This window comes from Engystomops pustulosus, chromosome 2 (assembly GCF_040894005.1).
Source record: "Engystomops pustulosus chromosome 2, aEngPut4.maternal, whole genome shotgun sequence".
Classification (NCBI taxonomy): Eukaryota; Metazoa; Chordata; class Amphibia; order Anura; family Leptodactylidae; genus Engystomops; species Engystomops pustulosus.
Window position 1 is genome coordinate 29737888 of NC_092412.1, and position 15783 is coordinate 29753670.

Below are 15783 nucleotides of genomic sequence, written 5' to 3' on the forward strand. Positions count from 1 at the left end.
GACATTTCACATCCTACCTGAGGGGGGTAATAGTTTAGTTGGGCAAAATCTGGAGACTCCTTCCCTCTAGATCTGTATCTCCAGTTCACCTCAACTATGCCATTACCTGCCTTTATCTCTGGTTCTGTAGCTCACAAACCTGGTGCAATTTGAAGTATGGGATTCATTGATTTAATATGATGGCAATGGAGGAAATGTAGGTGCCTGAAGTGATGCTCAATTTCCACACCCTAAGTGACTCATCTCAGGAAAAAAGTGACTCTTCTCAGCTCATTTGTATAGGTTAATGGTTGAGATAACACATAAAAGAGAGAATTTTAGAAATACCACACATGAGATGGCTGATAATTTGACCTATAAAACATGGTGACAATGTCCCTTTACGTAGAATCAGGAGCACAGAGGAGGGAGGAAAATATTCTTCTACTAGAAGAGTAGGATACTCAGTAATGCCTACCAGACCTTGATGCCTATGTACCCACACCCTACACAAAGTGGGGCAAATTGGTTATATCCTGCACCAGATCACAGTGTCTGATGCTCAATGATAAATTCCGCTCCACTGCCAACCGGGCAGCAGATGGCAGTAGTGCGCATGGCTCTATATTCAGTGCCTTGAAATGGGTATTATATGAACTGAGCCCAGAGATCCCTTAAGAAATTATTTCGGTATCCAGGAGAAATTGTTCAGGAGGTGACGGGTCAGAATAAATGCAATTTTTCATCTATTTCTAGTTTCTTAATATCAGTTTTACCGGCCAAGATGACTCTATCCAGGAGACGCTCTGCAGGTGATGTATTATAGGTCTATGACTGTCAGAGCTGTAGATAAGATATGGAAGGAATATGAAAGGGTTCACACAATGGAGGAAGAACAGAAAATTCTACACATGATCTTTGTCACTGACATTATCAACCCCCCTTCTCCTATACACATCAGAAAGTTGTCAGGTCTCTCCAAAATGTTAATTTAAAGTGGATTATATACATTTAGCTCAGCTTCTTTTGTTTTTCTCCGAAATATCATTAGGGGATAAGCAACCGGACCCCAAACAGCAGCAGCTGCAGCAGCAGTGGTTTGTTATAGAGCAGCAGGAGCTTGTTGTGTAGCTGCTGGGGTCTGGTATGCAGCAGCAATAGCTTGCTATGCCGTAGCAGCAGTGTCTACATCAAATCACTGCTGCTGTAGCAAAAACTACAGTAAACGTGTCTTAATACGCTATAGCAGCAGTGGTTTGTTATACTGTAGTAATAGTGGTTTCTTGTGCAGCAGGAATGCTTTGTTAATCAGCAGTAACGGTTTACTATGTAGCAGTACTGGTTTTATATATAGACACAAAGATTTATTATTTAGCAGCATTTTTTTTATTATGTAGCAGCAGTGGTTTATTATGTAGCAGCAGTGGTTTATTATGTAGCAGCAGTGGTTTATTATGTGGAAGCAGTGGTTTATTATGTGGAAGCAGTGGTTTATTATGTGGAAGCAGTGGTTTATTATGTAGCAGCAGTGGTTTATTATGTGGAAGCAGTGGTTTATTATGTGGAAGCAGTGGTTTATTATGTAGCTGCGTTGGTTTATTATGTGGAAGCAGCAGTGGTTTATTACGTAGCTGCGTTGGTTTATTATGTGGAAGCAGTGGTTTATTATGTAGCTGCTTTGGTTTATTATGTGGAAGCAGTGGTTTATTATGTAGCTGCGTTGGTTTATTATGTGGAAGCAGTGGTTTATTATGTGGAAGCAGTGGTTTATTATGTAGCTGCATTGGTTTATTATGTGGAAGCAGTGGTTTATTACGTAGCTGCGTTGGTTTATTATGTGGAAGCAGTGGTTTATTATGTAGCTGCGTTGGTTTATTATGTGGAAGCAGTGGTTTGATATTTAGCAGCAGGGATTGTAATGTAGGAATGATTTGCTATGTTACCCCGCAGATTGATAATGCAGCAGCAGTAGTTTGTTTCTCTGCAGCAGTAGTTGGTCGTCCAGAAGTAATCTTTATGCCATGAATTCCCACTTTGGGGGTCCATTATTCTAGCGACCAGTATGGACCCCATTGATCAGACCCTTACAGAATGTATCTTTTATCACCTGTCCTATATAGTGATGAGAGGACCAATAAGTATTTGGGTCCGAACGCTCGCGTTGCTTGCATCAATCGTGGGTGTTTACCCTTTAAATGGGCCCACTGATTATCCTTGCCGTAGGCATAGATCTAGTTGCTCCCCATTACGTCACGGGTAGCAGCGATCCTCGGGAAAATGGTGGAGAGGGCTGGAGCCAGCACTGGGCTTACGCGGGTGAGTGCTGGGGCCCAGAGCTGCTGGGGGGGGGGGGGGGGCACATAAAGCTGTACATAAGGAAAGCATAGGGTTAAGGGGGGCTGTATCTAATGTATCCATGGGGTGTGAGGGGGGCTTTACATACCGATGAGGGGACTGTATATAAAATAAGCAAAGGGGGCTGTTTGGTATGATAACCTAGGAAATATTTTAGGGAACTGAAGACTGTTTTAGTCTCTGAATTTTTAATGCCGTCTCGTGAGTTTACTGTAAAGAGGCCTACTGAGGCGCAGTCACCCAGGGGTCTATTGGAACTTGGAGCCCAGGCTGATGGTGGATAATACCCGCTTTCCCCACAGCATGTAAAGGATAACATCCGTGACCGGTACTGGTGTTCCTGTTGCGTGAGCGGACCCATTTAAAGGGTTAACACCAATGGTTGGTACACGTATCAATGGCAGGTTATCAGATTTGGGTCTGGGTCCACAAACCCACTGGATTGGTCCGCTCATCACTACATAGGATAGGTGATAAACCATAGATAGGGTTAAGGGCTTATTCAATGGGGGTTCATGTTGGTCATTAGAACAGTACTACTGGATGATAAACTACTGCTGCTACGTTATAAATCTGTGTGGTTACATAGCAAATCATTGCTGATGATCAAACCACTGCTTCCATATAATAAACCACTACTGCTACATAATAAATCTGTGTGTCATCATAGACATTGCGGCTCGGGTCGGCTCCCACTAGTCCTATAATAAGTGTCGATGGCTGGAATATCTTTTTAGTAAAGTTGAACGCCACTCGGAAAAGGTAAAAAAACCCTGAAACTAGGATTCATTCAGATTTTTGGTATCCAGTTGAGATGAATACAGCTCATTGTTTGTGTTTGGCATAAGATTTTGTGCTTAGATAATGGACCTACCTGTAGTAGTCACGCATAATGCGTCCTTATTGATGACTTACACCCCACCCCTGCTCCGCCTTTCTGATGTCCCTTAGATTCTGACCCTTACACTCATTTCAAGACTGAATATTTTATAAAACTCCATACATCTCGGAACAATGGTGGGGATTTAAAGGGAGTGATATGTTTCTGGGATTTTCCAGTGGGGAGGATGAGAAAAGAGTCGGAAACAAAGTGTGTCCTGTGCTGAGCCCTGGGACATTGTAAATGTCAGGCACAGGCTTTGTCATAAATGGCTGCATTTACTGGGGGATTCGTGAGCAGGAGCTGTAGTTCATGTATTTTTATTGTGGCAGCTACAAAATTACTGTTATTAGAGGAGAACTTGGCTTAAGAAATCAGATTTTTTGCTAGCCAGCCTTTTTGTCTAAAAATCAGGTCACTGCTTTCTCATCAGGGTCGGCAATATTTAGTTGGCATGTCAGAATACGTATTAGGATTTTTGCATAAAAAGCTGAATGTTGAAGTATTGGGCCCGACAATCCTACTTGTTTCATACAACACAAAGTAATCAATCACTGCACCATCCCCCAGCTGCCATGTAGGAGACATCTAGGTCAGTTTGATTAGTCCTGCCTGGACAGTTCAGGCAGTTCTTTTAAGTACGGCAGCCAGCCTGCACCCAACTTTCCTAAGGTCCTGAATTTCATAATAGTTTTGTGAGCAAAACCACCTGCTTCAGAGATTAAACAAGATATGTTTCTGCATCTGTGTTGCTACAGTAGTCTTAAGGTAAGTTTGGTTCAGAACGCATAAAAACAAATGGTACATTTAATTTTCAGAGAAAGTCCTGGCAAATTCAGACCTAGGACGGATAGGCTATTGCCACTTCTGAGCATTTCCCATTATGCTATTGGTAGGGGAATAACGAAAGACTTTTTTTGGCCTTAGGTCCCCCACGATAAACGGCCTTAATTGGTAAACACTTTATAAGGAGAGCTTAGCTTTTCACTCAGCCAAACTAGTTTCCTACACTGTAGTGAGGAGACCCAACCAGGTCGAAACAGCACTGTCTACAGACTTCCTATAGGTTGTGCTTCGTGTTAAGGGGGCTGCCTTTAAAGGGAAAAAAGGAGGCATTGTTTTCCATTAAACGGCTTGGAAAACGTATTTGTATTTTTCCCAGTCACCCATGATAGCCATATAGCCATTAGTAGGCAGCTGGATAATAGGATGGAAGTGGCTGGCTTGGTTGCGGCCTAGCCATGGTTGTCACGGTAGCTCAGTCCAAGTGTAGGCCTCTACCACACATAACATCATAGCCGGAAAGGTGAAGCAAGAAGAGGGGGAGACCACGTGACAATAACGTTCTGGTGGTAAGAGAGAGGACATCGATGTTAGTGGCTGAGGGCTAGCAGGGCTCTTCAGTTTGCTTGCTGTAGTCAGAGGTTTTCTGAATGGTAGGAACCAAAAATTAACACCTCAAAAAGAGATATATTAACCAGCTCACCCAAATACAGTATACTTGAAATCCCAGCTTGTTAGGAGCCTGCATCTAGACCTACGTTGAGGGTCTTAAAAAATTAGGGGTTTTAGATTGATGGTACCAGACAAGGCCTCTAAATGAAAATTATACATTCTTTACATATCCATGAATTACCTTTCTGGTAAAAATTTTTCTTAAAATTTCTGTAGTGCTGTGACATATGAAGTGCACATGTAGCTATGCTGAAGTTAGTGTTTTTTATGTTCTTTTTCCCCTAATTATAATAGAGAAAACACAAGGTCTTAAACTTGTTTCAGTTCCTTTAAATCTTCTAACAATGTCATGCAATGTGGTAAGTGACAGACCTTCCAAATCTTCCTATAGATCCGGGAATTACCACCAGAGACGATGTCGGTGGTTCCTACACGAGTGATAATAGATCAGAGGTGCGTGCAAGTCACGATGTCTGATCCCTCATCTACTCTCTATATGACTTTGTTTACCGACATTGTGAAAAGGAAGTGGAAGAGAAATATTGAGTGTGACAGACAAGACAGGAAGCCCAGAGACTTTATAGATCGAGTCTTGTGTGTAAAGTCACTCAAATGTGACTCGGGATGAGCAGATCACGAGATTTCATAAATATCATATGGAAATTATGTAATGTGTGAAAGGGTTACACATCCTGCTCAACTCTTAAAGGGATTTACCATGTAACATATATTTCAATGGCCAATCTATAGGTTTAGGTCACAGATAAGAGATTGGTTGGGGCACAACACACACCACCCCCTCCGCTACAGCTGCTTCAGACTGGATAGTGAAAGTAGATAGCTCCATTCATTGTATAGTGGTTGTGCAGGGTTACTACAGGCTCAGCATTTTCAGGCATGTGGAGGAACAATATAGGGATTGTTGTACTGCTATATAATACAGTTTTCAAAGATGCTCAGTGAATGTGGGTAGTTTACAGGTTCCATTTACCATCAGTTTATTGTGTCGCATGGAAGCCAGCGCAGCCGCTCCACAAAAGATGTCACATGCGCCACAATCCCAGCGCACCCACTAATTAAATACCTGTGGAAGCCGTTTTAACTTTGAGAGAAAGAGAGTTAGTACACCTTCAGTGCTACACATAGAACTAACACCCAGGACAAAGCTGCAGCTTCCATACCTGGACACAGCTACCTCCCAGCCTGCACCTGCTACCAGGCTGGTGAACCAACTCCTGAGGATCACTCTCCATGACCACTTCAGTAATCCTGATCTCCAACAATCCAGCATCTGTAACAAGACCGTTTGGCCCATTGCCTGCAGTTGTTCCAATAGAGAACCGTGAGTTATTTTGCACAACGTCGCCTCTGTCTGATCCCTGGATACGGCTGTTTCACCATCACAGGCTTCCCCATCCATTACCCAGGGACATATCCTACAGACACTCAGGGTTTCCCAAGGGAGAACCGGTACATCATCTCCCTCCATATTTCTTGCACACACCACCTGCTGGAGACCTGCCAGGCTGTAGGGCACCGTGACATCAGCGCGCACTAGGCTGCAACCGCCAGCCACTCCAGTATTATGGGCCCCAGCTGTCTCCAGACCCCAAGAAAAGGCTAGGCGGCGGGGGGGATGTTGCAGATAGATAGATATGAGATAGATAGATGGATAGATAGATATGAGCTGGATCATATACAGAATAATAAAAATATTATAGCTGTAATATATAAGTCTTCATCTGTATCTGGAGATGACTCAGCGTTACATAGTGCGCACTCATCAGTTCTCGCCACGAACCACAACACAAGAGACCAGACTTTATGAGTCGGTTTTGAGGTTTCTCGTTTTTTCAGTTCTAGGAAATGCAAATATAACCTGCGCTGTCATGTTACCTGTAACCTGCTTGAAGTGTATTTACAGGCAGCTCTTACCAAATAAAGTCAGTGTGAAACATCTACCACTAACCTTGTCCGACAATAACACTGGAAGAAACGAGTCATCACCAACTCATAGCTTCAAGCAGAGAGAGGAAGACAAACAATTGATTTTTAGAGATGAGCGAGCACTAAAATGCTCGAGTGCTCGTTATTCGAGACGAACTTTTCCAGATGCTCGAGTGCTCGTCTCGAATAACGAGCCCCATTGAAGTCAATGGGAGACTCGAGCATTTTTCAAAGGGACCATGGTTCGGGAATAAAATGTGTTAATTAATTGAAAAAGAATGTCTTCTGATAAGTTAGCATATGTATGCAAACATCTGCAATCTATTCTTCACTGTTCCGCGCGTATATTATCTCCCGACAAGTTAACAGATGTGAAGAACAGTGAAGAATAGAATAAAAACAGTGACCACATGATCATTTAAGTGAAAAACACAGTGAAGAATAGATTACAGATGTTCTGCACATCTGCTTACTTGTCGGGAGATACGCTGTCCCGGGATCCGCTGCTCTTCTTCCACTGAAGTCTCCCCGATGTCTCCGTGCCCCGATGTCTCCGTGCCCCTATGTCTCCGTGCCCATATGTCTCCGTGCCCATATGTCTCCGTGCCCATATGTCTCCGTGCCCCGATGTCTCCGTGCCCATATGTCTCCGTGCCCATATGTCTCCGTGCCCCGATGTCTCCGTGCCCATATGTCTCCGTGCCCCGATGTCTCCGTGCCCATATGTCTCCGTGCCCATATGTCTCCGTGCCCATATGTCTCCGTGCCCCGATGTCTCCGTGCCCATATGTCTCCGTGCCCCGATGTCTCCGTGCCCATATGTCTCCGTGCCCCTATGTCTCCGTGCCCCGATGTCTCCGTGCCCCGATGTCTCCGTGCCCATATGTCTCCGTGCCCCGATGTCTCCGTGCCCATATGTCTCCGTGCCCCGATGTCTCCGTGCCCATATGTCTCCGTGCCCCGATGTCTCCGTGCCCATATGTCTCCGTGCCCATATGTCTCCGTGCCCATATGTCTCCGTGCCCCGATGTCTCCGTGCCCATATGTCTCCGTGCCCCGATGTCTCCGTGCCCATATGTCTCCGTGCCCCTATGTCTCCGTGCCCCGATGTCTCCGTGCCCCGATGTCTCCGTGCCCATATGTCTCCGTGCCCCGATGTCTCCGTGCCCATATGTCTCCGTGCCCCGATGTCTCCGTGCCCATATGTCTCCGTGCCCCGATGTCTCCGTGCCCATATGTCTCCGTGCCCCGATGTCTCCGTGCCCATATGTCTCCGTGCCCCGATGTCTCCGTGCCCATATGTCTCCGTGCCCCGATGTCTCCGTGCCCATATGTCTCCGTGCCCATATGTCTCCGTGCCCATATGTCTCCGTGCCCCGATGTCTCCGTGCCCATATGTCTCCGTGCCCCGATGTCTCCGTGCCCATATGTCTCCGTGCCCCTATGTCTCCGTGCCCCGATGTCTCCGTGCCCCGATGTCTCCGTGCCCATATGTCTCCGTGCCCCGATGTCTCCGTGCCCATATGTCTCCGTGCCCCGATGTCTCCGTGCCCATATGTCTCCGTGCCCCGATGTCTCCGTGCCCATATGTCTCCGTGCCCCGATGTCTCCGTGCCCCGATGTCTCCGTGCCCCGATGTCTCCGTGCCCATATGTCTCCGTGCCCATATGTCTCCGTGCCCATATGTCTCCGTGCCCCGATGTCTCCGTGCCCCGATGTCTCCGTGCCGCTCCCCGATGTCTCCGTGCCGCTGCCCGATGTCTCTGTGCTGCTCCCCGGTGTCTCTGTGCTGCTCCCTTGTGTCTCCGTCCTGCTCACCGTGTTCTGCAATGTCTTCTTCACACATATATATTGTTCTTCACATGCTATTTTGTTCGCACCGTTCCGCGCGTATCTTCCGACAAGTAAGCAGATGTGCCGAACATCTGTAATCTATTCTTCACTGTGTTTTTCACTTAAATGATCCTGTGTTCACTGTTTTTATTCTATTCTTCATTGTTCTTCACTGTGTTTTTTTAATTAAATGCTCGATCTCGAGCAGGGGAAATACTCGTCCGAGCAACGAGCCGTCTCGAGTACCTTAATGCTCGAACGAGCATCAAGCTCGGACGAGCATGTTCGCTCATCTCTATTGATTTTATTTGGCAATATTTTGCATGTGATAGGTGGGATGCATCACCCCCACTCCCCCCACCCCTTTTTTCAATTAAACCACTCCCCTGCATAGTGTGACACTCCCCCATGCTACCCTATTTTGCTCCAATCATATGGACACGTGACAACTTTCTCAGTGGAGTTGAGGATCAGTGGTGTCTCTATCCCTGATCATGCTTGAAGGGAATAACTAGTAGTTACCAGGATATCCCTTAAAGTTTGTTCATCCCTTTAAGCTTCTCATCCACCTCTATATCGTACCTTCTCAGTAGTCTGTATTTGTCACACAGGCCAATATTTATTCAGTTGTTTGGAGGTGATCATTAGGTATGTATCCAGCAGCCTTCTGTATAGATGGTGACTCAGACTCCGCAAACAGTAGTGTTCCCAGAGAGAAGATGGATAACATTCATTGCGGTGTATTAAATATCAGTAAATATTGAGCTCAATATCAGTCACTTCAAACATCAGAATCACTTAATGTCATAGAACATACAGCGTTTGGTGCCATTTGTGCCCTGTAGTTTATTTGCACCCGGATCCACTGATACATTATGGCGCCAAAAAGCAAAGCTGTCCGAAGCACAACCTGGGATCTAAATGATCTATCCAGAGTCTAAACATAGGGAGCAGCGGCCATTGTCGTAGGTAGCCAAGGAATAGAGTCAATGGGGGGTATTTATCAGGGCTTCTGTGCCAGGACAATAGAATAGAAGCCCTAAAATAATCACAAATGCTGGATTATTGCTAGTATTTGTAATTATTTTCCACGGGAGGGTGTGGCCGGCCAGGGAGTAGGCCGGCATGGGGCATTCCTCTCCCCGCTCCATGCCGGCCCATACGTGATAAGTCGACGGCTGCGCTTATTTCTTCTCTGGAGCCTCTTGATATATATACTTCCAACATTTTTTTATTTATTTGAGTAAATAAGAGGGAGTCTATCACCCTATTAAATTAGCAGCTTTCTCAGGTACGGTATGAAATGTCCCTTTTAGAATTCCCTCTTTTATGTGGTATCTCACCCTCGAAAGTCGTATCAAAATGAGATGAGAAGAGTCTCTGTTTGCCTAAAAATGTGTCACTTTTAAAGGGGAGGAGGGCGAAATACTTTGGTTCTATAGCTGAAATATGAGATTTTTATCTTTAATGACTATTTGCATATGCAACACCCCTGCCAACGCATAGGCATGGTGGTAGTTGCGAATAGCGCCCTCTCTATGTCAGGAGCTGTTAGGGAGACTGATCATCTCTCTAGGACAGTGGTTGCGAACCTATGGCACGGGTGCCAGAGGTGGCACTAAGAGCTATTCGGCGGGCACCCAGGCAGTAACCAAAAAGGATGCAATCTATCTTCATGGATTTCCTGGCAGCCCAGGACTTGCTGTGCTCAGTGCTATCTTAAAGCAACAGTGCTGCTTGAGACTACAGGAGGAATGGGAAGGTGTGAGCCTGATCCGGATTATCAATGTCGCTTTAGCTCCAAGCCCATAAATTCTTCCTATTCAAGATACCCTGAATTTGTCACTCTCTCTTTCTACGATATTGTTGCTCTTAGAACACTGATACGATTGAAAGTATGAGAGCGAAGGGAGCAAGAAGTTACTGCGTAAATTGCACTTAAAAGTTGGCACTTTGCAATAAATAAGTGGGGTTTGGTTGTACTTTGGGCACTCAGTCTCTGAAAGGTTCGCCATCACTGCTCTAGGATGTCTCTAAGTAGTGGAGAACTTTATAATTGCAGCTATAGCCACTGCCTGGTAAGGCAAGAGTTAACAATGTTCAATGTTGTTGTCCAATAAGAATCTCTATACTATTGTGAAGCAAGCTGGCTAGCACTTCAGGGCAAGTCATGAGACTTAATCCCCAGAGCAGAGGTCCACCATCCGCACTCAGCTACATCTTTACCGACCCAGCCTGAAGTTACTACTCAGGGGTGAGCAAACATTTCTGCGAACCAGGTATCTCCATCAACCTTCCAGCTTGCTGAATCTGCTGCTACCGTTTGGCCGTTGCCTGCTGTTTGAAGTTGAATAAAAAACTGTAAGTTGATTTGCACAACATTGCCTCCGTCTAATCCCTGGATCCCGGCTGTATCACCATCACGGGCTCCCCAACCTCCAATATCCAGGGACTCCAACATACACCCCAGGGGTTGTCCAAGGGAGAAACCTCTTTCATCAGCCTCTCCCTCCATATTTCTTGCACACACCAACCACTGGAGACCTGCCAGGCTGTAGGCCCATCCACCTTTATCAATACCAAATACCGTGACCATAGCGTGCCCAGGGCTGCATAAGCCAGATACTCCAGTATTCTGAGTCCCGGCTGTCTACAGCCTCCAAAGAAATACTAGGCCCCGGTGGGGGATGTTGCACATATGACTTGGACCCCAACCTGAGGTGCTGCTAGTTTAGTAAGGAAACAACTGATAAGTGTCCCTTTAAGGTATCTTCCTGGATGATAATAATATTGATTGTCACTGAAGATTAGCTCTTATTCAACTGATCTGAAGTAACATAGTTTGACCACTATGCAGAGGATGGCGCTATTAGCTTCCTAATACATTCTGTGTTGGGGTATTGGGTGTTGGAATTTCATATTTTCGACTTATCGTTTATTTTTTAGCAGTGTGACAGATGGAAATTGTGTGGGTAAAGAACAACAAATTGCAATCTCTTTGACTGACATAGAGGCATCGCTTATGCACGCAGTGTATATCTGTAGGGTTGAGAAGGGAAAGAGAGAGAGAGTATATGGCAGTATTATTTATCTAAATGGATGGAAAATTGACATATTTATTGTAGTGCCACATTAGAGAGCCACCCAGTTCTTTTACCAAGGGAGCCAACACTTCTCATTGAAGTAATCCCAATGCAAGAAGTCAACCCTTCCCAAAGACCCAAACCCAAGGCCAGGAGTCTATCCTTTCTATAGTACTAAACCCAAGGCCAGGAGTCTATCCTTTCTATAGTACTAAACCCAAGGCCAGGAGTCTATCCTTTCTATAGTACTAAACCCAAGGCCAGGAGTCTATCCTTTCTATAGTACTAAACCCAAGGCCAGGAGTCTATCCTTTCTATAGTACTAAACCCAAGGCCAGGAGTCTATCCTTTCTATAGTACTAAACCCAAGGCCAGGAGTCTATCCTTTCTATAGTACTAAACCCAAGGCCAGGAGTCTATCCTTTCTATAGTACTAAACCCAAGGCCAGGAGTCTATCCTTTCTATAGTACTAAATCCAAGGCCAGGAGTCTATCCTTTCTATAGTACTAAATCCAAGCCAGGAGTCTATCCTTTCTATAGTACTAAACCCAATGCGGGAGCAAAACCTTCCCATGGTACTAAACCCAAGGCCAGGAGTCAACCTTCCTTTAATTCTAAACCCAAGACTATAAGTCAATGCTTTTTATATTACTTAACCAAAGTATCCAAGTCAAAATTTCCCATAGACCTAAACTCAAGGCCAGGAGTCAACCGTTCCCATCGTACAGAACTCCAGGAGATTAACAAACACTTTCTATAGACCCAAACCTAAGGAAAATAGCAAACCCTTTCCATAGTACTAAACCCAAGCCCAGGATCACAACCTTTCCATAGTAGTAAACCAAACCCCAGGAGCAAACCTTTCCCATAGACCTAAACTCAAGGCCAGAAGTCAACCCTTTCCATAGTACAAAACTCCAAGCCATCAGCAAACCCTTTCCATAGACCCAAACCCAAGGAAAGTAGCAAACCCTTTCCATAGTACTGAACCCAAGGCCAAGGGCAAAATCTTTCCATAGTAGTAAACCAAACCCCAGGAGCAAACCTCTTCCCAGAGTGCAAAACCCAAGTCCTGGAGCCACCCCTTCCCTTAGTACTAAACATAAGGCTAAGATACAAACCTACTCATACTATTACGGTAAACCCAAGGCCAAGATACAATCCTACCCATAGTACTTAAACCCAAGATACAAACCTACCAATAGTACTAAACCCAAGGTCAGGAGAAAAATCTTTCCATAGTACTAAACCCAAGGCCAGATATGAACCATTCCAATACTACTAACCCACGTAAGATTATCCTTGAACCCTATATCAAGGTAAGTACAGTTCTTAATAACTATAGAGGAGGGGGCTATAATTTAAATTGTCATCTATGGGTGCAGTACACGCCCCCGAATCTACCTTCTTTACTGTATTATAGCATAATAGCCTAAAGAGGCTTAACGTTCAGGGTACACAATCTTTTAGAGTCAAATAGATTTTCCCGGAAAGAAGTACAAAACCTAAATGCTCCAAACATTATACACAGCAGCACCACGGGGGGTTTATTTACAGGTATGTGTATTTTATGAGAAATGTTAAAAACTAAAAACATTCCACAACTTCACAAATATGTACAGTCCATTAAAACGGAACCACAATTAAATATATTGTACAGAGTGTTTCTTTTTCTTTTTCAGGTTATCCATCAGTTTCTAACAACAGCACAATACACAAAATGACAGGTATGTATTATCTGGGGGGTGGGGGGTCTTTTTTATTTCCAAAAATTTTGGAATGGTACACAGGTAGCACAATAATTACAGGGGAACGCTGTAGGCAATGCTTACTGATGAAGAAGTTTGTTTTATGATTGCTGGTTACATTTGCATCTATAATAAGGATTCAGGTGCCCATTAACCCTGCAATGACCAGACCTGTGTGTGTCTTAACAAAGATAAAAATATCTTTATCTTCTCTGCATTGTGTTTTAGTAGTTATAATGTACATTTCTGAGTAATGTGGCCTTGTTTTATCTGGGAAGATCTGTAGTGTATATATATATATGTATAAAAATATATATATATAAAATTGTAGATTCACACTGAAGGCATCAAAACTATGATGAATTAACACATGTTGAATTATATATTTAACAAAAAAGCGTGAAACAACTGAAAATATGTCTTATATTCTAGGTTCCTTTGGCTTTGATTACTGCTTTGCACACTCTTGGCTTCTCGTGATAAGATACAAGAGGTAGTCACCTGAAAAGGTTTTCACATCACAGGTGCCCTGTCAGGTTTAATAATTGGGATTTCTCGCCTTATAAATGAGGTTGGGACCATCATTGTGTTGTGCAATAGTCAGGTGGATATCCTGCTGATAGACCTACTGAATAGACTGGTAGAATTTGTATTATGGCTAGAAAAAAGCAGCTAAGTAAAGAAAAAACGAGTGGCCATCATTACTTTAAGAAATGAAGGTCAGTCAGTCCAAAAAGTTGGGAAAACTTTGAAAGTGTCTCCAAGTGCAGTTGCAAAAACCATCAAGCACTACAAAGAAACTGGCTCAAATGAGGACCGCCTCAGGATAGGAAGACCAAGAGTCACCTGCGGAGGATAAGTTCATCCGAGTCACCAGCCTCAGAAATCACTGGGTAACAGCAGCTCAGATTGGAGACCAGGTCACTGCCGCACAGAGTTCTAGCAGCAGACACATCTCTACAACAACTGGTAAGAGGAGACTGTGTGCAGCAGCCTTCATGGTAAAATAGCTGCTAGGAAACCACTGCTAAGGACAGGCAACAAGCACAAGAGACTTGTGTGGGCTGAAGAACACAAGGAATGGACATTAGACCAGTGGAAATCTGGGCTTTGGTCTGATGAGTCCAAATTTGAGATCTTTGGATCCAACCAGCATGTCTTTGCGCGATGCAGAAAAGGAGAATGAATGGTTACCACCGTGAAGCATGGAGGAGGTGTGATGGTGTGGGGGGCTTTGCTTGTGACACTGTTGGAGATTATACCGAACCAGAATGGTTACCAAAGCATCTTGCAGCGGCATGCTATTCCATCCAGTTTGTGTTTGTTGGACCATCATTTATTTTTTAACACAACAATGACCCCAAACACACCTCAAGGCTGTATAAGGACTATTTGACCCAGAAGGAGAGTGATGGGGTGCTATGCCAGATGAACTGGCCTCCACAGTCACCAGACCTAAACCCTATCGAGATGATATGGGGTGAGCTGGACCGCAAAGTGAAGACAAGAGGGCCAAAAAGTAGTAAGCATCTAAGGAAACTCCTTCAAGACTGTTGGAAGTCCATTTCTGGTGACTACCTCTTGAAACTCATCAATAGAGGCCAAGAGTGTGCAAAGCAGTAACCAAAGCAAAAACTGAAGAACCTAGAATATAAGACATATTTTCAGTTGTTTCACACTTTTTACTTACGGTAAGTATATAATATATGTGTACATTACATAACCCCTTTACCTGTAGCGCTTTTCCATATTTGCATCTCCATTTTTTTTACTTTCGCCTATCAAAAACCATCCGATTCACTATGGTGTAGAAATTACATGTTATCTTTTCTATAGGTCAGAATGATCATAGGGATACAACATTTAAAGGAAATCAACCATTTGTTGGTAGTTACATGAAACTAAACATATCGGCCCTCCGGGCTGTTAATTATTCACGCCTCCTGCGTGAAAGATACCTCTCTCTTCCATACCGTAGATGGAGGTGACGGCTGGCGCTCTGTATGAGAGCATAAGAGAGGGAGATAACGCCAAGCGAGCGGCGTGAGTAATCCACAGCCCAGAGAACCAGGACATTGCTCTCCATAGAGTAGCGTAGGGCAGCCGCCGTAACATGGTCAAGGTGTGGTGAGCCAACGCGTGCTCACTGCATAGTTACCGGGCGCCATAGACATCACTGTGGACTGATAAGCTGCCGCATATTGGTCCCCATTACATTCCTGTGAATGAGCCCTATAACTTTTTTCTCAGCGATCTTGGCATGTCAACATTAAAGAAGGATCGAGGCGAAGAGAACGATAGGCGGGGTATCTGTAGTTTAAAGGACATCCACCACCAGATTTACTGGTGACAGCCGGGTGACGCCACCAGCTGTCTGCTGCCATTGCTGGAGGGACATTATATGAATTTTTATTACGGGGGCGTGCATAATTTATTAGTGGCCAGAGCCAGGAGCCACTCAGCTGACGTATGTCTCCGGCTCATTACCATATTTTTATGAAG

The 15783-nt window shown here is 44.5% G+C and overlaps 1 protein-coding gene across 1 annotated transcript in view; it reads left to right on the top strand.

The window, feature by feature from the left end:
* Positions 1-15783, top strand: part of C2H11orf97 (chromosome 2 C11orf97 homolog) — a 42349-nt gene that overhangs the window by 14376 nt on the left and 12190 nt on the right. The window contains exon 5 of the mRNA XM_072134141.1: positions 13216-13260. Coding sequence (XP_071990242.1) covers positions 13216-13260 — 45 coding nt within the window. The remainder of the gene's footprint in view (positions 1-13215; positions 13261-15783) is intronic.